Source organism: Mustela nigripes, chromosome 15 (genome assembly GCF_022355385.1).
Source record: "Mustela nigripes isolate SB6536 chromosome 15, MUSNIG.SB6536, whole genome shotgun sequence".
Lineage (NCBI taxonomy): Eukaryota > Metazoa > Chordata > Mammalia > Carnivora > Mustelidae > Mustela > Mustela nigripes.
This window is the reverse complement of record NC_081571.1, coordinates 14,194,638-14,216,869: the sequence shown is the minus strand read 5'-3', so window position 1 is coordinate 14,216,869 and position 22,232 is coordinate 14,194,638. Positions and strand designations below refer to the sequence as shown.

The following is a 22,232-nucleotide window of genomic DNA, read 5'->3' as shown; positions in this document are numbered from 1 at the left end:
TCAGTGATAGGATTCTAGGCTGGAAATCATTTTCTCTCAGAATTTTAAAGGCACTGATCTGTAATATACATTATAGAATCCATAATCTTCTAGCCTTTCTTGTTAACAGCAAAGAGAATTTATACCATTAAGACCCTTGCAACTTTGTTGAAAATGTGATTTTTTTGCCTGCTAGAAAATTTAAGGTTCCTTTTGCCCTTAGCATTTTGCTAAGCATTTTCCTTTTGCCTATAATTTCACAAGGATGCGCCTTAATGTGAGTCATTTTCATTCAAGTGCTGATTCAGAGGGCCCTTTTAATCAAAGAAACTCTTGTCCTTCAGTACGAATAAAGTATCTTAAATTATCCCTTTTCCTTCTTTCTCAAACTCCAAATTTTCAGATGTTCGGCCTATAGGACTGACTTCTCTAATTGTTTTTTCTTCTTTCATCTTTTCTTTTTATTCTGTAGTTTTGGAGGTTTCATAACTTTTATCTTCTATTACTTCTACTGAGTTAATTTGTCATCATAGTTTTATAAGAACTCTTTTTATAGCAAATTCTTATTTTAAGGATGCCATATGTTCTCTATCCTGAAAATATTAGTAAGTTTTTTGCAATTTCATTCACTTCTTTGCATGATCTATTTCCTCTAAGTTCCGTTCTTTTTTGTTTGTTTTTGTACTGTGGATATTATCTTTCAGAGAGCCTTTCTTCTAGTAACTAGTGATCCTTGATTCTATCTTCTTATTTAAGAGTGAAGTGTGTGCTGGTGGGGCTCTTCAGCTATTGGCATTACAGCCTGGTGCTCAGGCTATGTGGTTTCATTGGAGTACCTGCAACTGTCAATATTTATAATCTTTTGTACTGAGCTAGTCATGTTCCCCAGAAAAAAAATCTTTCAGTCTTCCACCTAGAGTCTTATTGCCAGTATTTGGGAGCCAAGTGTGGGAAGGAGGCTGGGGAATCTCACTACTCAATAAACAGATTTTTTACTTAATCTCAGTTTTCAGTGCCTCCCAAATGTGCCTGCTGTATCTCCACCCTCCCAACTCAGAATCCCTCCAACTCATCTTTTCCAGATAATAACCTTCTGGTCTTCTGGCACAAAAGGGATAACTGGCTGCCTGCAGTGGGGGAGGGGATATAGATGTTTTTTAAACAGATTTTGAATTGATCTATTTTCTACCTCACATTCAGAAGAACATGCTACTGCCAATTTGAGTCTTTCTTGGGTTCTTTGGGGGGAACTGGGTAGCTTCTCTGCTTGCTCCAGTGTGAGGTTTTAGCTTTCTATGGGCTTTCTAAGTCTTTCATGCTTCTGGGTTCCAAAATTTGTTTTTTTCTCTCAGAATTGTCCTTGTAGATTTGTAAGTTAAAAAAATCCTCTTTGTAATTTGGGTGGAGGCTTTGAGAGGGTGGAGAGGCAAGAGATATTTTCAATACATGCCATCTTTTTAGATATATTTGAAATTGATTTTATTTATTGATTTATTCCCTTAATCTCTCTTATCCATAAAGTTGAAATAAAATCTGTCTACTTTCCAAAGATGTTAAGAAACTGAAAAATAAGATAATAATGGCACTATAAAATACTACCAAATAGCACTATAAAGTACTACCAATGTACACTTACTTAATCTTGTAGGTTATTTCAAAAAGGGAAATGTTAACTTCTTTTTGCATATTAGTGGCATTATTATTTTTAGAAATATTTATTTTCAAAAACTGTAGCTTTCCTACACTCTATTAGAATTAAAAAACCAAAACAATACAAAACAAAGTATTTCTTACCGAAGGGGTCCACTGGTAATTGGCTCTAAAGAAATATGATGCATAAACAAGCTTCTGTCTTTTAGGATGCCTAGAAAAATATTTCACATTATGTATTAATGGAAATGTATTTTACATTATGTATTAATGAAAATCTAATGGGAGATTTTATTTTGTATGCTTGTTTTTACACAGTATTGTAAATATTTACATAAAATTTTGATATTATAAATGAAATATTGACTCAAAAATTGATGACTATATACCAGATAGCTCAGTGTAAATATATAGTCAGTATAAATTTAATCAGCTGACATTAATCATAACTCAAACGTGTTTGCTAACTGCCATGCAAATTACGAATTTAAAATTTAGTCTTATGATTGCAAGCTAAACTTTAGATATTAATCTCAGTATGTAATTTGTACTATTTTTTTTAAAAAAAAAGATTTATTTATTTTAGAGAGCAATAGAGAAAGAGCATGAGAATTAGTAGGGGGAGGGGCAGAGGAAGAGTGAGAGAGAGAACCTCAAGCAGCTCCCCACTGAACACAGGGCTTGACACAGGGCTTAACATCATGACCCTTGAGATCACTACGTGAGCACCATGAGTTGGACACTTAACCAACTAAGACAACCAGGTGCCCCACAACTTGTACTTCTTAAACCTTCAACTAGTTCATTAGTAGGGGATTGGCTGAATAAACTAGAATACATTGATATAGCCAATCGATCAAGTGCTATGCAACCATAAACAAGAATGAGAAAGATCTCTACATAGTCATAAAAGATTTATTGTGGGATTTATTCCATGTGTTTCAGAACTAAGCCTCTATAGTCTAAATCATTTATTCCTTACTACCTGACTTCTTCCAAACCCAGGAACTAGGTATATAGTGAGCAATAGTTACAGGTTTTATTTATTTTTAAGTATTCCATGGTAATGAGATAGGAAGCCATGGAGAGTTTTAAGCAATCAAAGAGCATGATCTGACTTTTCTGTTACCAGGATGATGCTGGCTGCTGTGTTGAGAACCTGGAGGAGGGGCAGAGGCAGAAACAGAGAGATGAGTTAGAAGGTATGACCACGGCTTAGATGAAGTTGGTATGGGCAGAGGTGAGAAGAAATGATCAGATTCTTGTTATATTTCAAAGGAGAACCTATATCACTTGATGGGCTGCATGTGGAGTATGAGGAAACAAAATAGTAAATGAGGACACTAAGGTTCTGATGTGTCAATTGGCAGAATGACAGTGAGAAAGGAAAGAACAGGAAGAGTGGGTTTGGTAGAGAGATGGAATCAGGAGTTCAGCACTGGCTGTGATGACTTGGAAATGCCTATTTGCAATATATGTACAAAAGTATCAAGGGCAAAAAAATAAATAAGTCTGGAGGTCCAGGACAGGTTAAGCCTACAGATACAATTTTGGTAGTCACTGAAGCTTAGGCAGAGAAATGCTCTGAGGACAGGGCCCTGGGGCACTCCTATGTTTAGAGAAAGGAACAAATAAGAAAAAGCCAGCAAAGACAATGGAGAAGTGGCTATACAGGAGGAGAACCAAGAGGATGTGGTAGTCTCAGAAGAGTGAACAACTGTCTAATGTGGCTGAAAAATGGACCCAAATGACATAGAAATGGCTACTGGATTTGCCAACATGGAGATCACCATATCACTTAAGAAAGAGTGATTTTGGTGGAATGGTGAAGATCAGTCAAAAACGTGACTAGATTACAGAACCTAAGCTTTAAATTATTGTACTAAATTTTTGTACTATATTATTTTTATACTAAATTATTATACTAAATTTTATCTTACTAAATTTTTACAGCTTTTTTTTAAATTTAAAAAGCCATTATTTTATAATTACTTCATGCTTCCCAATTATAGAGAACCTCCACATCATACCAGGTGTTATGAAGGAAGAGCTCACATAACAAAGCAAGATGTAACTTTAGCAAACCACACTGTAAAGAGTTATCCAATTATCTATATACCCAAGAAAGCTTAGAAAAAGAACTTAAAAATACTGTGTGTAGTACCTACAAAGAGGGAAAAGATATGAATGCAAAGCAAATTTTACCATCTGGAGTGCTCTTCGAAGCTTTTAAAGATTTTTCTTGATTTTTTATTATCCTGTCGAATTCATTTAACAGGTTTCTTTTAATTGGGGGTTCTCCTAAAAAAAAATTTCCATACATGTTTTTAAAAGAACTGACTCTTACAATTTATTAGGCAAAAAAATACATAATAATAATTTAAATAGCAACTATTCTATTTTGAAAGAGACAATTCATTTATCAATATCAATTTTTTGGAATTGTTTTAAACACCACTATCTAATAGGGTCTAGGGATAAAAACATGTTACCAGTTACTGAAGATACACTACTTTTTAATAAAATATACTGGCACTGAATGTAATTGTAGGTTTACTGGAAATATGGACAAACAAAATTTCTTCAAATAAACTCTGCATTAAACTTGAGAAGAAATTTATTGTGTAGGTCCTTAAATTAGAATGAGTAGAAGAAAAGACTTTGTAAAATTACCAAAATTACAAGAATATATAATTAAAAGTATTACAGTATTACTTATTTAAAAATTCTACAAAGGCTGAGAATAAAATTAAATCATAATTCAAGTTATGCATATTCATGTCATACTAAGATAATACGTGATAATAGGTACTTTGCTTTCTGATGCTTTATTAAAGGGAATAAATTTATAAGTTTAATAAGAAGTAAAATTATCCATATAAGCTTTTACCAAGTGTTAGATTATGAAGTGATTTAATTATTTAACAAGGGCCGGTACTATTCAAGGAGCCAGAAGGTGGTTAACCTATATATTTATATATAATAGAGGTGAGGGAAATTAAACAGTGATGCTATTGAGAACATTTATTAGAAGTCTGAGTTGGTTTTTTTTTTCCCCCTAAGCAGGCTAACCCATTTGTGAATATGCATGAACAAAATGGGTTCCTATAAATAAAGCCATTATTTTCCATAAAAGAGTTATGAATCTCTTAAAGCATGTGCACTTCAGAATTTTTACTGGAGCCCAGCAAAAGTTTAAAGTAAGTATCATAAACTTACTACTATTCCCATAACATAAACTTGGTATATAATGTGACCTGGATAACACTTAAGCAAATCTGTACCCAGCAAGGTTACTGAAGGCACCAAGTGAAAAAGTGAACTGATTGGCTTCCTTGTTTTTCCCTGTCATCTGAAGAGACTGGACAAGACCTGTGGTAACTCAAGTCTATGAGTTGATAAGTTTTTTAAAAGGAGCTAGTTATTTAAGATCATCCACTTAAAAGCAGGAAAGTTAGTTATGGCATTTACTTTAATTGTATTTGATCAACAGATTCAATTATTTAAGATTATTCCTAGTCAGAAATACTAAGAGAAAAAAAATCACACCTCCAATTAACCTAATTGAACTAAGTTGTTACATATACATTTAAAAAGAGAAGTTACACTATAGTCCAAATAGCATTAAGACCAGAATGCTATCTGCTAAAAATAATGGATTTTAGAATACTTCCTAGATTAAAAAAAAAAAAAAAAAAAGGAGGCAAACCAGCACCATAGCTGTAACCTACTTTTAAAATTCGTTAAGAGCCAGAGTTGTGGAACCTCTGGGTGCTCTCTCTATATACACACTCATACTTACTTGAAAACAGCAGGTTGTATTATATAGGCTGTTATAAGGATAGAAGTTTCAGATTTTCTAAGGAAACAAATTTTTACAGTAATTTCTCAATTATAACTATGCTAATAATCTCTAAAAATATATTAAAGAACATAAAACATGTTTCTTAGTATAGACTCAGATCAAGAGTGAAATCCCATTCCCCTAAACTATACATAAAAGTCTATAAAAATACAGGTTATAATACCTGAACTGCTTTCAGCTAACATTCCATGATTTTTAAAGACTTAATTTTAAGTGACTGGCAACCTAAAAGGAAAAAATAGACACTTACCAACTGAGACAAGTGCATCTCCTCTTCTTTTTCCAATTCTTGAATTTAACAAAACCATTTCCTCAGTGCTTTGGCATGTAAAAAGAGAGTGTTTGGCATGACTTAGCAGTTCAGAATCTGTCAGCTCACCATCTTCCATAAAAGCTTTGGCAATCTCTACTGTTTCTGTTTCCAAATAGTTTTCTGGATCCCTGGAATAAGTAGAACAAATTTCTATATTTGTTTTCACAGGAAGATTAGGGAAAGTTTCAGTTTTCCCAATTTCTGTCTTTATATTTTTAGGTAAATCTTGTTCTTTTCCCAAAAGATGAATGTTCTCAACAAGAGATACTTTGCTTCCCAATAGCAACTGCCGTTTGTCTTGCTTCAGCTGAGATTGACATGGAGAAACTTTAATGGAGTAATGATTTTCTGAAGACTCCCTCTCAATGTTACAGTGACTTGATAATTTAAATTCTTTATTGTAGGCCTTTTCCAATTTGGAGTTGCCACATTGTTCTGGGGTTCTCTTATCAATACAAGAGGGAGGAGGTATTTTTGATACATCTTGTCTAGATGTAGATGAATGCTGAAGACCACATTCAGTTCTGATCAGATCGAATTCTTCTAACATTCCCTTAACTTTGCATAAAGCACTTTCAGAAACTGGAACTTGTTTCCCACTTGCTGTGCTAAATCCGGAGAAAGTAGATGAGAGTAAATTTTGGGAGGTTTGTAGCATAGCATTTTCTTCATTTGTGAACTTGTCTGAATGTTCACTATTTTTAAATACTTTGGGAAAGAGTTCCTTGGCACTATCTTCTATCTTAGAAAACACCTGCCTTGCCTTTTGTAATGCAGCATCTGATACTTGTACAGATTTTCCACTTGCTGTACTAAAAATCCCGCAAGCATTCGTACAAGAGACTGACTTTGGAAGCTTTCCTGTATTAAGTTTACATGTATCAGAAGTTTTTGAATTATTCTGACAAGTTGGTATTTCAGAAACTTTCTCCAATCCAGATATACTTTGGTTAAGTTGTAAAGTGTGTTCACTTTGAATGTCAGCAAGAACCTTCTGTGAAGACGATTGATGTTCTGCATCATCCAGAGAGTCAGGAAAAATAATATCCTCCGAATCATCCAGTGTGTTAGGATAACCTGCCACAATTCTCATGTGGCAAGTGTCTGATTTACTCTTGGGGTTTTGCTTAATTATCATACTGCAGTTGTTTGTAAATCCCTCTGTCGCTTTTGTCTGGTGTGCAACAAAGACTCTTTTACTACTTGCTGTACTGTATGCAGGTATAGCATTATTTGAATCTGAATTCAATTTCTGAATTGAATTAAAATTATTTGAGTCACATATGGCCACTTTAATGGCTGTATTTTCATTTTTGCACAAGGAGTTAGTCACAAGTTTCTGAGCACAAATATCTTCATTTATAATTTGTGGGTCTGTGTCTGCTTCTCTTACAGTGGATGTTATTTCAGAAAAAATAGTGTTTTCTCTAACATTCTTCACTACTGGTTCAATAACAGAATTATCACCTTTATTTTTTGAAAGATATTCTGATTTTTTATATACCTCACTGGAATGACAAAAATCCAAATGGTATGAATACCTGTTAGACACGGTACTATTACTTAAATAGGTCAAGCCTTGTTTTTCAGAGGGAGGATTTTTGTCATTTTCAGATATGGTACTACTTGAACTATTTCCACATGAAGGATTTTCTACACAATCATCAGGATATTCTTTTAAACAGATAACCGTGGCAGTATTTATTTTTTCTGGTTTATCATCCAATTCTCCTTCTCTAAGCCGTTTTTTTGCTTCAAATAGTGAAGTCTCACTCACAGAAATTTTTCTACCATGTCCTGTGTAAAATGCTAAAGGTGAATTTTCAATAGCTGAATAAGTGAATTGATTTGTATAAATCATATGATTTTTTGCTGTTTCTTTTTCTGTATTTTCATGTACTTTAACTTTCAGAGAGTCTTGATCTGATATTTTAAGATTTTCAGTTTGTTTGTACAAATTACCACTTAAGAGCCTGGGTGCCACCACAATCTCACTAGAAACAAGTTTTTTTTCCTTTATAGAATTCTGCATTTCTTCATACTTTGGTGCAGTTAATTCAATGGTCTCACATGCTAATTCAAGCCCATCTTCACATTTCTCTCTGTCCTTGGACATCTTTGCCCCTTGATGGCTAAAATTAGTGACTCCACTATCACCTTGCTCTTTTTCATCAAAAAGATTTTTCACTTTGTCCAAAGATTCCTTTGCAATTTCTATTTTTTTCCCACTAGCTGTATGAAAACCCAACATGGTAGGTTCTTTGATCTTTTTTATTTCACTTTCTGGTCTTTGTTGGAGGGTCAGTAATTTATTTTCAGTACCAATTAGGTCACTTTCTTTCATTATTTTGTTTTTTCTTTCACTGTTTTCTGTTTTCTCATAACTTGAGATGTCTATTTTGTTGATATCTACGCCAGAAAGTAATTCAGAATTCAAGGAATCTGAAAAGTTATTCAATTCCTCTTCTGTCCATTTTTGATCAAAGAGATTTATAACTTTATTTAATGACTCTTTGGAGACCCTTATATTTTTCCCGCTTGCTGTCTGAAAGGATAAATCAAAAATGTCAAAATCTTTTATGTTCTGTCCCATTGTATTAGCTGTGAACTGTTGCTTATTTGACGTATTAACATGAAATGTTTCTTCAGCTTTTGCAACTTCCAAACAGGTTAAATCTGACAAACATTCTTTAATTTGAGTGTTTCCCTCCTTCATCAGCTGGCTAGATAATTTTTGATCGATGTTGTGCTGATCAATACATGGCAAGCTGTTTTCTTCATGAATATAAACTATATCATTTTTATTTGAATCACTGCTAACAGATTCCAAGTTATGAGTATTTCCACTGGCATCAGTACGCTGGTTATCTTCATTTTCTGTATTTCCCTTGTAACCTTCAGTATTTTCTTCAACAAAAATGCCAGCAGTCATTTCAATATTATTTTGTAGTATTAGTTGGTTTTTATTATTTTTCTCATTAAAATTTTTATCATTGTTACAATCTTCTATCTGAATCATTGAAACAGCAGAATCATTACATTTACCTGAGGAGAAACTTCTTGTATCTACTTCTACAGAAGGTTCCTCAATGATATTCTCAAGGTCCCTGAACAGCTGCTTAGCTTTTTGCAGTGCTTCACTACCAACATTCAGTTTTGTGCCACGAGCAGAATAAAAGCCTCTAAACTTCACTTCATTTTTATCTGCTAAAGAGCCACAAGCACTTCTGTTACAGTTGGTTCTTGATAAGCAAGCAGACCTCTGGTTACCTCCAAGTATACCTTCAAATTTCTTACTGCTGTCTACCTGAATGATAGATGGGGCATTAATTGTGAGATGAAGATCAGTATTTCTGCATTCTTCAGAAGTTCTATTCAAGATAGTCAGCTGGTTTTCAGGCATTTCAAATGGATTTTTCTCTATTATGTAGCTTGGTTTTCTAAACTGTGTAAATTCAAACTGACTTCCCGATTCTTCCAAAATAGTAGAAAGTTCTGTTATTTCTGCCTTTTGGCTAGGTGTTAAATTATGATTTGAATTAAAATCTTGCTTTAAAGATGAAGTTGGAGGGGCTATATGACCACTTTCACTATCAGAAACATAAGCACTACTCTGCACAAACACCGACACACTATTAATTGACTGTGGGTCAAGTGTGAGAGGTTTGCTTAGTTTCTTTTGACTTTCTAATGATGAGGTATTAACAATTTCAATACATGCTAAGTTAGTAGGATAATGTTCTTCAATATCTTTGAAGAGCATTTTACTTTTCTTAATGTTGTGTTCAGAGAGTTTTATCTCTTTATTAGAAGCTGTTCTGAAGCCATTTCCAAAACTGTGATTTGAAACTGGATCTGACAGTCTTGCCCAATTATTCATGTAGTCATTATTTCCATTTGATTTCCTAACTACATCCAAGGTGATGTCTGATTTTGAATCTTGATCTAGAGTCATTTTTAGTTGTTGCTTTATGCTATTTTCGTTCTTTTCTGTAAGATCATCTATGTTTGATGAATCAAAATCCTTCATAATCGACAGTTTGGCTGCTTGTTTGTCATCCATGTCTGTATATACCATCATGGTAGAGTTTTTGAGAACAGGTTCTCTTACACAACAGAGGTCTGCATCATGAAGTTCCTTAATATTTCCTAAAACAGGAATATGACTTTCATTAGTTATCTCTAAGACGAAATTATTCTCATCATTTGGGAAAAGTTCTTCAGAGTTTGGATTGACAGCTATTTTTGAAATTAAAGTAGTTTCTTTTTGGTCTTTTTGGATTGTGGCGAGATTTGTATTTTGGTTGAATTGTACCTTCATAGAAGGTGATGCTACTATTACATATTTTTCAGTTGACAACACCTCAGTATTTTTAGAATTTGCATTTAAAACATGCATTTCTTGATTCTTTTCCATGGGAATATTTTTGATTAATTCAAAACCACCTTCATGATTCTTACATTTTAGTTTCTCTGATATTTTATATGATTCTTTTCCTCTACAAGTCATGACTGGGTTTGATGGAGGATCTCTGGAGCTAGGAGTTAGACTAGTATTATCATGCTCAGATGAAAAGCTTTCTGGAGATTGAAAGTGAATACCACAACCTTCTACTTCTGAATGTGGCACAGGAGGGTAACTTACAGCAGTCAAGACCTTTTCTTTTGTATCTGAAACTCTCTGACTTTTTGCATCATCTTCACAATGTTTTTCCTGCAAGGATGATAGACAATCAGTTTCTGTGGTTATAAATGACTGCAGCTTTTCCTTATTAATTTTTGTTTCTTTATAATCAAGATCCTGAGGTACTGTTTTATTATTAACAGAACTGGTTCCATTATTGGAAACTTTTCTCAGAATTGTCCCAAAAGAGCTGATTAAAGACAAGGCTGGTTCTTCGGAATCATTCTGTGAACAGTTTTTTTTGACAGAAGAAGAATGTAATAAACCTAAGCATGAAGACACAAAGTGACAAAATTAAATTGAAGTGCCATCAATTACATTCATCAAGTATTTTCCACCAAGTCAAAAGAATAGTATGTAAAACATTTCACATGAAAAGTAATAAGTGAATGTCAGGCTTAAAACAAAGAATTCTAAATATACTCTTTTCAAGTTATTACATTTTCCAACTAAAGATAAATAGGACTTAATATTTTTTTCTAACATTTATCAGTTCAATCAAAATTAGTATGTAGTTCAAGAAAGCAGCTAGCTACCATAAGTAAGATTCAAAAGTATTTCACTGGAAAATAAAATTGGGAAAAATTCATTGTTAATATTGACATAATAGCAGGTAAAAAAGCAAAGCAAAGGAAAGGAACTAGAAAAGTAATCACTTCCTTTAGATAATTTGGTCTTTGGTATTGAAAAAAATCAACTTTTATTTTTTAAAAACTTTGAGAGCAAGAGCTAAAGAGAGTCAGAGAGAATGCACGCACATGCATGAATGAGGGGAGGGGCAGTGGGAGAGGTAGAAGCAGACTCCCGCTGAGTGGGGAACCTGACACAGGGCTTGATCCCAGGACCTAAAGATCATGACCTGAGCTGAAGTCGGATGCTTAACCAACTGTACGCCCCCAGGTATGCCTCCCCCAAAACCAATCTTTAAAAACAGGTTCTAGGGGCACCTGGGTGGCTCAGTGGGTTAAAGCCTCTGCCTACAGCTCAGGTCATGATCTCAGGGTCCTGGGATCGAGCCCCGCATCAGGCTCTCTGCTCAGCAGTGAGCCTGCTTCCCCCTCCCTCTCTCTCTCTGTCTACTTGTAATCTGTCAAATAAATAAATAAAATCTTAAAAAAAAAATAAAAACAGGTTCTACAGATGAAATGCCTGAAGTATGATCTAATCTCAATTATAAAGGCAAATGAGTTAAAGTGCTCTAATTTTTTCAATCCTCTGAATTCCCTATTAGCAAATCAAAATTATTAATCTCATTTTATTTAATCAGTGACCACCACTACATATTAGCTCTTTCATTGATTTTAATTCTGACATACACAGTATCAGACATTTTTCTCTGGAAATTAACCCAACTCTCAAACAGTTCCTCTGTAGTCCAGTTCCACCAAACCGAATATTCACAGAGATATTCCACCCACTAAAATCTTCTCAAAGAAAGATGAAATTATCTTTTTAACATACAATTTAGCTACTGATAAAGGAATCATTGCTCAAATAAAAACTGAGTTTCATTGTGCATACTCTGACACCCAGAGATACAATAATAACTCTAAATAATCTCTACATATTTAAAAAAGTATGTAACAAAAATAACAAAAATCACTTTTATTTTAGAACTGGCTTACATTAAACTTAGCTAGCAATTAGCTTTTTTTCTTATCTTTTTTACCTGACTTAGAGAATATAAAGTAAACAGCACAAAATATTTACAGAATTGTCTACTTTGTATACAATAAAATCAAAGCAGAAGTAGTCAAATTCTTGATTCTTATGTATCACATGCTCTGTCTCAAGAGTGATGATTGTATATTTACTATGCAAACTCATTCAGCAAGTGTGAATAAAAGGATTCTGAACATTGGTAATCAAAGGTCTAAAAATAGACATTGCCTCACATTGAATAGAAGACAGAGAGATTTTTAAAAAACCAAAGAACTACAGAAGGAAAACCAAAAAAGAAACAAAAGAAAGAAAGCAGGCAGTATATTTTTTAGAAAGATTAAAGAGAGACACATATTCAAATAAGACAACTTGTCACCATCCATAAAACTACTTGCACCATTCTCTCTCACTCACACACCCAAAGGTACCTGAATCAGCGTTTGTAAATGTCAGTGGTGCTTCAAAAGCATTTGCTTCAGATTGGTCTGAATGGTTAGTTAGTCCCAATTCCTGGTCTTTCTGTGTTTTCAGTCCTTGATAAGATGTTTCATCATTTATAACATAAATAAACTTCTTTGTTTTCTTTTTCAAAGTGGATATTAAACCTGAAGTCTTCAAAGCTCCAGAAGTACGTCTGATAGTGGCTGGCCAGCTTCCATTATCAATTGAACCTAAAGAATCCTCTTTCTGTGAGCAAATAGTATATTTTTCCAGTGTACTTTCAGGGGTGTCAATTTCTCCTTTAGAGTTTAGATCAGTCATATGATTTGAGAACATTGCACTGGACATCTCTTCAGGTGATTCTCTTATTCTGAATATAGACTTTCTGATACCATGAAGTGGAGAATGTATTATAGTAGTTTCAGATATTGTTCGCTTTCCTGAAAGAACAGAATCTTCATGAGATCCAAGACACTGCTCTTCATCTATCTTATTTACCACTGTCTCCTTATTTAATGTTATCTCTGAATACTTTGGTACACTTGAAATCTGTGGCGAAGAATTTCCCAAAGTTATAAAGTTGGTGCTTTCTTTCTCTGTAATTGTGAAGTCTTTTTCTGAATTACTTTGGTCACAAGAAGAACTATGCAGTAAAGGTGTTTTCTCCATCTGGGTTCCACTTAGACCCGAGAGAGTTAGGTGGGACCATTCAGAGGTGGAAGATGGTATAAATTCCTTGGAGATTTTCTCATTTCCATTCCCAAAGGGCTTCGGCTTTGTTACGCACCAATCTAATGGATCACTGTCATTCGGTTCCATTTCAGATAAAAATGAATGTTTATTTTCTTTCATTTGCTTTTTAGTTTCTTCACATTCATTGGTCTTTGTTTCATTGAAAATATTTTTCCTAGTCTTGCTAGTTTTTATTTTTGGTAGATTTCTTGTTTTATATTTAGGAACACATAATGAAAAACTATCTTCTTCAGAAACATCTGCAACTGTTTCACATACTTCATCTTCTAGGACATTTGGTGTTGACTTTCCAAAATGGTCTTTGCAGCTATTTACTTTACCAAATGAATTCCCTAACATTTTCCCCAAACCTGTTTAAATTTAAAACAGAAGTATATTAATGACATTTCAAAATATAGTCATATGATTTATACTATTCTTGCAACCTTTCTCATAGAAATAGTACACACTAAATAACACAAAAAGTAGTATTTAAAGGGTTATCCTGAGTGCTAGCTTTTTTGGGGGTGGGGAGAGGAAGGGAGTGCCACTCTTCTACCGTTCTTCTGGTAAGGATTGATTCCAATGTCCCCAAAGCCTTTTATTCATACTCCAGGTCCCAATAACCTTTCTTTATCAGCTCTGTACACTTAAAACTCACTTAATCTTACTATATATATGCAATTTAACATTCTAGGTTTTATCAAACCAGATGTTCCAAATTAATTTTGTGGCCTAGGGCACCTGGGTGGTAAAGTTGGTTAAGCATTCAGCTTTTGGTTTGTGGCCCTACAATAACTGAGAGTAAAATATGATTTTATACACATACACATATACACGGTTATCTAATCCTACATATTTATACACACACAGATACTAAGAAAAATGCAATATTCCTTTTTTTTAAAGATTTATTTGACATAGAGAGGGAGAGCATGAGCAAGTGCCATAGAGAAAGCACAAACGGGGTGAAGGGCAGAGGGAAAGGGAGAGAGAGAAGCAGGCTCTCCACTGAGCAGGGAGCCCGATGTGATGCTCCATCCCAAGACCCTGGGATCATGACATCAGCTGAAGGTAGATGCTTAACCAGCTGAGCCACCCAAGTGCCCCCAAGAATGCAATATTCCAATAATCTGATTAGGTAACTTTTGGTACCCCTGATACCCTAATTACCTTGTAATTAGAAAATAAGACCTTCGTATTTGTTGATTATTAGTTTTATTCTTCTCTCTGTAAGGTCTGAGTTACAGGTTTTATTTTGTTTTTGTGTCACAATAGCATCTTTTCTTCTTTTCTTTTTTTTTTTTTTAAAAGATTTAATTATTTGAGATAAAGAGTGCACACAAACTGGGGTAGGGGCAGGGAAAAAGGAAGAGCAGCAGATTCCCGGCTGAGTCCACCGAAGGACTGGATCCCAGGACCCTGAGATCATGACCTGAGCCAAAACCAAGCATCGGATGCTTAACTGACCAAGACACCCAGATGCCCCTACAATAGCATCTTGAATGGTATTATCTTACCATGATTAAACATTTTCATTTAAATCAAGTTAGTTTCAGGGCACCTTGGGTGACTCAGCTGAGGGTCTGATTTCATCTCAGTCATGATCTCGGGGTCCTGGGATCCAGCCCTGCTTTGGGCTTTCTGCTTAGCAGGGAGTCGGCTTGCTCGTCTCCCTTTGCCCCTCCCCCTGCTCGTGCTCTCTTGCTCCCTCCCTCTCTCTCAAATAAATAAATATTTTAAAAAATAAATCAAGTTACCTTCTATGCACAGTATGTTCAGTAACCAAGAATGAAAGGAAAAACAAACAATGTATTTTCTCTTTAAGAAAGGAAGAGCAATACTTCAATGATGTCAGTTAAAAATAGCAGTTCAATTAAACAGAAGGACTTACCTTGACTTTTAGCTTCTCTTTGATTTTTGTTTTCTTTGTCTGGCCCAGAAGGGATACACCTATCATTTTTCTTCAGACTGTCATCATGTTTGGGAGAACAGCTTTTACAAATCTGCAAAAGTTATATTTTAAAGTCACTAGTATAAAAACTCTCCCTATGCATTTATATTCAACCTCAGAGACAGAATTACTTCATATGAAGTCAAGAAAATCACATATAGGATCAGACTTAGAGACTTTCTAAAGGCTTAAATAAATCATAAATTAAGGAATGAAAAAATGCAAGATAAGTAATTTTTCAAGATTTCTAAAATTGTAAGCCACTGCAACAGCATAATCAAGTTGTTATATTTACTTACAGCAGTAGTGTCATTAGGAAATACAGCTGCAGATGCTTCCTCATCCCTGACTGTAAAAAAAAATTTCAATTTATCTATAATGTATTATACGCCATACCCTAAAGTTAATGTGAAAACTTCAGTATTTTTTGGTCAGACAAGACACACTACTGAAGTAAACGGTGCATTTGAAACCAAACAAATTGACTCAAGTATCATAATTAGAAAGGTCAATCAACATAAGCTACATTCAATTCCTTAGTATCACTCATAAGTTGCTTCTAAGACATTGGTTTGATGACCCTGACTTTAGGTGCTCCTATCCATGAAGACTTAGGGAATCAGATAGAGCTATGGAATCATGACTTAAAAGACAAAGCTTATAGACTTAAGCATTTATTTAGATAATATTACTATCGTAAAGTATACTTTATGTTAAATACTTCGTACTTTTTAGCATGCTTTTACCTCTGTTATCTCATCTAAGCAACAACAAAAACCAGTTAAATTCTGAGCTAAAGAGAAATCAAAATTGAATGTATTTTTGTTAAAATAATAATTTAAAAAATCCTTGCTTGCCCATAAATGAATTTCTATAGAATAATACTCCTAGAACACCACTTTAGGTATTTGTGATTTGTTCCAATCTACACTAAGTAGAATCATTCTGAACTACTAACACAATTCTCAAAGATAGTATTATCTAATTACTACTTATCTTTTCATATATTCTTTTTGTCAGAAGGCTTAGAGATGACACTATACCAACATCATCTACTGTCTTACACAATACTTAATCGCTAGTATTACCTATTAGCACAGTAGAGCTAAGGGTTGGTGGTGTGGCTAAAGAACTTGACCAAGACATATCAGGATCCACCTCAGCTCCTAGACTTTCAGAAATACGTTTTGGTGTCTGACCCTGGAAATAAAGAAAGTATTTATTTCACAGAAATGCACTGATGATTATTTTTTTCATTTATCATTTACTGAATGCCTATGTGAGATTGTAGATACATATTTGTGAATCTCAGAGCAAATGTAAGACTCTGTTGTCAAATTCTCAATTACTACAGAATAAAAAACCAGGCAGAATATTTACCTTCATAAGCTTCGGTGTATGAAATAAGCTTCCACATACCACTGGGGGTAAAATGAGGGGAAAATTACTAAATTTTATATTTATTAAAATTTAAGAGTCTTCTAGAAATAAAAAGCCTTGTTTTTAATCATACCTGACTTCTCTCTTTGTGGTGTTACATATGTACATCGTAGAAAAGGACTAAAATGAAAAAAAAAATCACATAAACCCTTCAGATTATCCAAAGATAACAGAAATGGCAAAAAGAAACAAACATTAATCTTATTGAAAAAAAGGATTCTCAGTCACAATTATTAGACTTACACTACTTTCTAATATTTTGTTACTTTTTAAAAAGCAAACATCTCATGTTGTTTGCTTTTTAAGTAACAAAGTAACTACTTTGTAAGTAACTACTAAATTATACTTAAAATGTCTACTTTGTAAGTAACTACCAAATTATACTTAAAATGTCCACTAAAAGTAATATATAAAATTTCACAAATTTCAGCTCCTAGGAATTGTATGTTTTGAATTTTAAAATTATGTAACATGAATCTATAAAAACATCATATTCTCTTAAAAGATTCCAAGTGCACAAATAATTTATTTATATTAAGCTGCTATTTCAAGGTCATTGCTTTTCATCATTATTTTTGTAACTAAAAAAGTCATTGAATAGATACAAAAAACAATGAATTCAACATTATAAGGAAAATAAAGTAAATGTCTCTAATATAAAAATTATTGTATTAAAGGATTCAACCTAGAAGATTATTTAAAAATAGAAAATCCTTTCAGGCTCTCAGTCAAAATATTAGCATGAAAATTAGATGCATTTCTATAAAACAAATAGCATATGAGAAAAATGTTGCATTTAAATATTTTAATATAACACAACATACCTTTCACTAAGACAAGAATTTAGGGGTGGGCTGGTAACATCATTTGTTTGATCCATTTTAGACTTCATTGTACAAAAACTTTTATGTTTACTATTGGTAATATCCTTTCCTGAAACAGTACAATAATTCAGTGAGGATGTATATGCCCTGGATTGTGAATTTTCATTTTCTGAAAGTATTTATTTTTATTTTTATAAAGATTTTATTATTTGAGAGAAAGAGAGCGAGAGCACAAGCAGGGGGAGACGCAGAGGGAGAAGGAGGAGAAGCAGACTCCCTGCTGAGCACAGAGCTTAATATGGGGCTTATTCCCTCTCAGGACCCCGGAGTGACCTGAGCCAAAGTCAGACACTTAATTGAGCCATGCAGAAGCCCCATCCCTACAAGTATTTAAAAACAAAAAGTCTCATCTATACTGGGAGGGAGAATATATGTAAAGTTTAGCCTGAAATGGTTTCTCAGTTTGTTGATTCCTCCCAAAAGGGAATGTCTCAAAGGATGTCTGCCCCCATTCAACAAATATATAATATACATAAGACACTTTGGGAAATGCAATTCAAGACAGCTTTAACTTCAAAGAGTTTATAATATAACAGGAGGAATTTTTTGAAATTCCACACAAGTGGAATACAGAACAGAACGTTATATGTTCTAATGATTAAGTCGCACTATGGTATCATGGAGGCAAAGAATAATGCAAAAGACATTTACCAAAACACCACGGAACCAAATTTGATCTGCTGAAAACCTTTCAAGATCTTGTTCTCAAGATTGGGCTTAAACTCTCCAAAACAAAACAAAACAACCCCAAAACTCCCAAGTAACAAGGACTTTCATGATCTGGCTTCTTAATTTCTAGGACATTCTTTCACATTCTACTTTTCAGCCATACCCAACCACTTGCATATCCCGTAAGAACGCACTCTTACTCTAGGCCTTTGTACAAACTGTTTCTCTTTCTTTATTTCTCTTGATCTCAAATATCCTCTTTAAAGACTTCCATTTTGAAACTCCCTCCCCTGGAAAAATTTAGTGGTCCCTAACATGAGATTAAGTGATTGTTGCTACCATATGTTCCAGCAGAGTTTATCATACACCATTCCTAATTCCCCTACTAGAATCTGAGCTCCTTGAGGTAGAAAGCTTGTCTTTAGCAACTACAATCAATGTCTGATATTATAGTCACACCACAATTCCTGGCTGAATGAATTAGCAATGATTAGGAAATACTTCTGTTGTTGAACACATCTACTTTCTAAGCAATAATGCTCAGATAGGGTTTCTAAAGCTATATGTAGCTCTATCAAATCCCATTTATAGTTTTTAAAAATTCCTATTTTGTTTCACAAATATGGCATTCAGTTACTTATTATTCTTGTAAAAACTGATTTAAAACAATAGGTTCTTTAACTGATCCTATAATCTTCAACTGAGAAAAGTTTTGGGAAAAATAAGTCATATCAATGTTAATGAGGTAAAGACCAAACTGAGAACTCCTTGCAGAAGCACAAACAAAACACTTCTTTATATTTTCATTTCTCAAGTAACAGGAAATAGTTATAATCACTAAAAAGCCAAATAAACATGTAAGTTAAAAACCCCACCTGCACAAAATACCCAACCTCTTTCTCTAATAAGACTTTTAGTTAAAGATACTAAAAATTACCTAAATGTATTTTTTTAAAAGAATTTATTTATTTATTTGACAGAGAGAGATCACAAGTAGGCAGAGAGGCAGGCAGAGAGAGAGAGGAGGAAGTAGGCTCCCTGCTGAGCAGAGAGCCTGATGTGGGACTCGATCCCAGGACCCTGGGATCATGACCTGAGCCGAAGGCAGTGGCTTAACCCACTGATCCACCCAGGTGCCCCCCTAAATGTATTTTTAAAAATTTCACCTTTTCCCTGTTCACTTTAACAAAGATCTTAATCAGGAAAAAACAAAAACAAAAACAAAACCCCAAAAACCCCGCAGTTAAATAAACCAAACAATGAGCTACTACTACACACACTTATAATAGGTTGGCTCAAGTCAAAATAAAGACGAGGTCTTGGAACAAGAAAAACTCTCATTCACTATTGATGGAAAAGCAAAATGATGCGGCCACTTTGGAATTCAGTTTGCAGTTTCTTACAAAACTAAACATATTCCTACCATAAAAGCCAGCAATCATATTCTTTGGTATTTTCCTAAATGAGTTGAAAATTTAGATCTACACAAAAACCTGCACATGATACAGTAGCTTTATTCATAACTGCCAAAACCTGGAAGCAACCAAGATGTTCTTCAGTAGTTGAACAGATAAACAAAGTGGTATATGCATATACAGCATTATTCAGTGATAAAAAAGAAAAGAGCTATGGAGTGCCTGGGTGTCTCAGTTAGATGTCTGACTGATTTTGGCTCAGGTCATGATGTCTGGTGTCCTGGGTGGGGTCAAGCCCTGCTTCCAGCTTCACACTCAGTAGGGAGTCTGCTTTTCCCTCTCCCTCTGCCTCTCCCCAAACTTGCACTCTTTCTCTCAAATAAATAAAATCTTTAAAACCAGACAAACAAACAAAAACATGAGGTATCAAACCATGAATTGTAGAGGAAACTTACATTGCTAAGTGAAAGAAACTAGCCTGAAAAGGCTATATACTGTATGATTCCAGCTATATGACATTTTGAAAAAGACCACAGACAATAAAAAGATCAGTGGTTGCCAGGGTTGGGTGAGGCGTGCTATGAAACACAAGGGATTTTCAGGGCAGTGAAACTATTCTGTAGGATACTGTAATGGTGTATACATGACATTATATAATTGTCAAAATCCATAGACCGATACAGAAAATGAACTCTAATATAAACAAACAACTTCAGTTAATAATAAAGTATCAGTATTGACTTACCAATGAAAAACCCAAATGTAAAAAAATGTAAAAAAATGAACCAGGCAAAAATAAGTTCATGCCCAAATAAACATTTCCCAAGTAACCTGAGAATCTCATAAATAGGCTGAATAATGGGGAGATAAACTTGATGATTTTATGCAAAAGTAAGGAGAGAAGTTGAGAAGCAGAAATAGCACACTTCCTCATGAAACTTTAGGGATAGTTCTTTTTAAAAGTAGATGTTAGAACTAAACAAGAATGTTTAAAAAAACAGCTTAAGCCTTATATTTTAATTCTGAATATAAACTAAACAAAAACAAAAGGTACCAGGAAACTATAGTCAGAATTACTTATGCACTATGACCTTAAAAAATTTAATATTTTTTGCAGCAAACCCAGAGTAGCCTTATTAACTCATTCCTATCCTTCCCTATAGATAGACCAATTCCAACAGGTTAAGTTAGAGAATAAACCAGTGACTATAGGTAGGTCTTCCAAGATTCAGTAGATTCGGCATTAAACGGTTTACGGTGCTTTTCCTGAGCACATTAAAAAAGATGGCCGTCCCTTTTACTATGCCCACAACATAGCACTTTGTATATGTTCCTATTATAGCATATACTACACCAGTGTATTTATTGTACTATACAAGACTGAGTTCCTGAAAGTCAAAAGTCATCTATCTATTCATCTAGTCATGTTTGTATCCTGAAAGCCTAGCAAGTTGCCAGGCACAAAGTAAGCATGGAATATTGAATGAATGATTCCCTCTTCTGTGTTCTGCATTTCATCTGCTAAATATTCCTTAAGGCTCTGTCCTAGGCCTCATTATAATCAATCTCCTTACATGTGATGACTTTATCACTTTCCAAATAGATAGTTGGTTCCTATTGCTTTCTTTTCTGCCTGTATTCTTTTAGTTTCAGTCTCATATTTCCCAAAGCCTTTGGGACATCACCTTAACAACGTTTTACTGTCCCAAATTGCAGTCCAAAACTCAAACTGGTTTTTTTTTTTTTATTTGATCCTTTCAAGAATTTTCACTTTTTTTTTAAGATTTTATTTATTTTTTCATGAAGACCAGGGAGTGGGGTGGGCTGCAAAGGCAGATGGAGAAGCAGGGTCCCCACTGAGCAGGGAGCCTGATGTGGAACTTGATCCCAGAACCCTGGGATCATGACCTGAGCCAAAGGCAGATGCTTAACTGACTGAGCCACCCACATGCCCTGAAGCCTCTTCCCTCTTAAACCTGTTTTACTGCCAGTGCTTATAATGTCTATGAATGTCACCATTATATTCTTAGTTATACTCTAAACCTGTGATTTGATCCTTTCTTTGAAATCTCCAGGTCTAGACTACTGTGGGGGTCTTACAGTTTCTATTTCCCATATCCACTTTCACTACCATTTCTCTAATTCAGGCACTTGGCCCCCTACCACCTGGACCATTATAGGTCTAATTGATCCCCTTGACTTCAGTCTTTGTTTCCACGACAATCACCTGATTAGTTTAAAATGTACACCTATGAGTTTTATTTCTAGAGATTCTAATTTAGTAGATTCAAAGTATCTTCTCTTTCATTTAGCACTATAGGAGATTCTCATTATCCAGGCATCACATTTTGAAAACACATCTCCAAAGACTGCTGCCAGTTATTAAGCTTTCTTTCTTTCTTTGTTTCTCTCTTTCTTTTTCAAGATTTTTTTTTTTTTTTTAATTTTAGAGACAAGGAGAAAGAGAGAGAGCAAGCAAGTGCCTGTAAGCCGGGGGAGGGGCAGACAGAGAGAGAGAATCCTCAAGCAGACTCCCTGATGAGC

At 34.3% G+C, this 22,232-nt stretch overlaps 1 protein-coding gene across 4 annotated transcripts in view; it reads right to left on the bottom strand.

Moving 5' to 3' along the window:
* The window catches only part of BRCA2 (BRCA2 DNA repair associated), a 59,471-nt gene that overhangs the window by 32,295 nt on the left and 4,944 nt on the right, over positions 1–22,232 (bottom strand). For all 4 annotated transcript variants that reach the window (XR_009400031.1, XM_059378014.1, XM_059378016.1 and 1 more), the window contains exons 4-13: positions 17,545–17,653; positions 16,794–16,840; positions 16,661–16,701; positions 16,369–16,480; positions 15,580–15,629; positions 15,221–15,332; positions 12,582–13,697; positions 5,745–10,757; positions 3,835–3,930; positions 1,774–1,843 (exon numbers count right to left, since the gene is read on the bottom strand). Coding sequence is in view for 3 of the 4 variants with exons in the window: in XM_059378014.1 (XP_059233997.1) it covers positions 1,774–1,843; positions 3,835–3,930; positions 5,745–10,757; positions 12,582–13,697; positions 15,221–15,332; positions 15,580–15,629; positions 16,369–16,480; positions 16,661–16,701; positions 16,794–16,840; positions 17,545–17,653 (6,766 nt within the window). In the remaining variant the exon portion in view is untranslated. The remainder of the gene's footprint in view (positions 1–1,773; positions 1,844–3,834; positions 3,931–5,744; positions 10,758–12,581; positions 13,698–15,220; positions 15,333–15,579; positions 15,630–16,368; positions 16,481–16,660; positions 16,702–16,793; positions 16,841–17,544; positions 17,654–22,232) is intronic.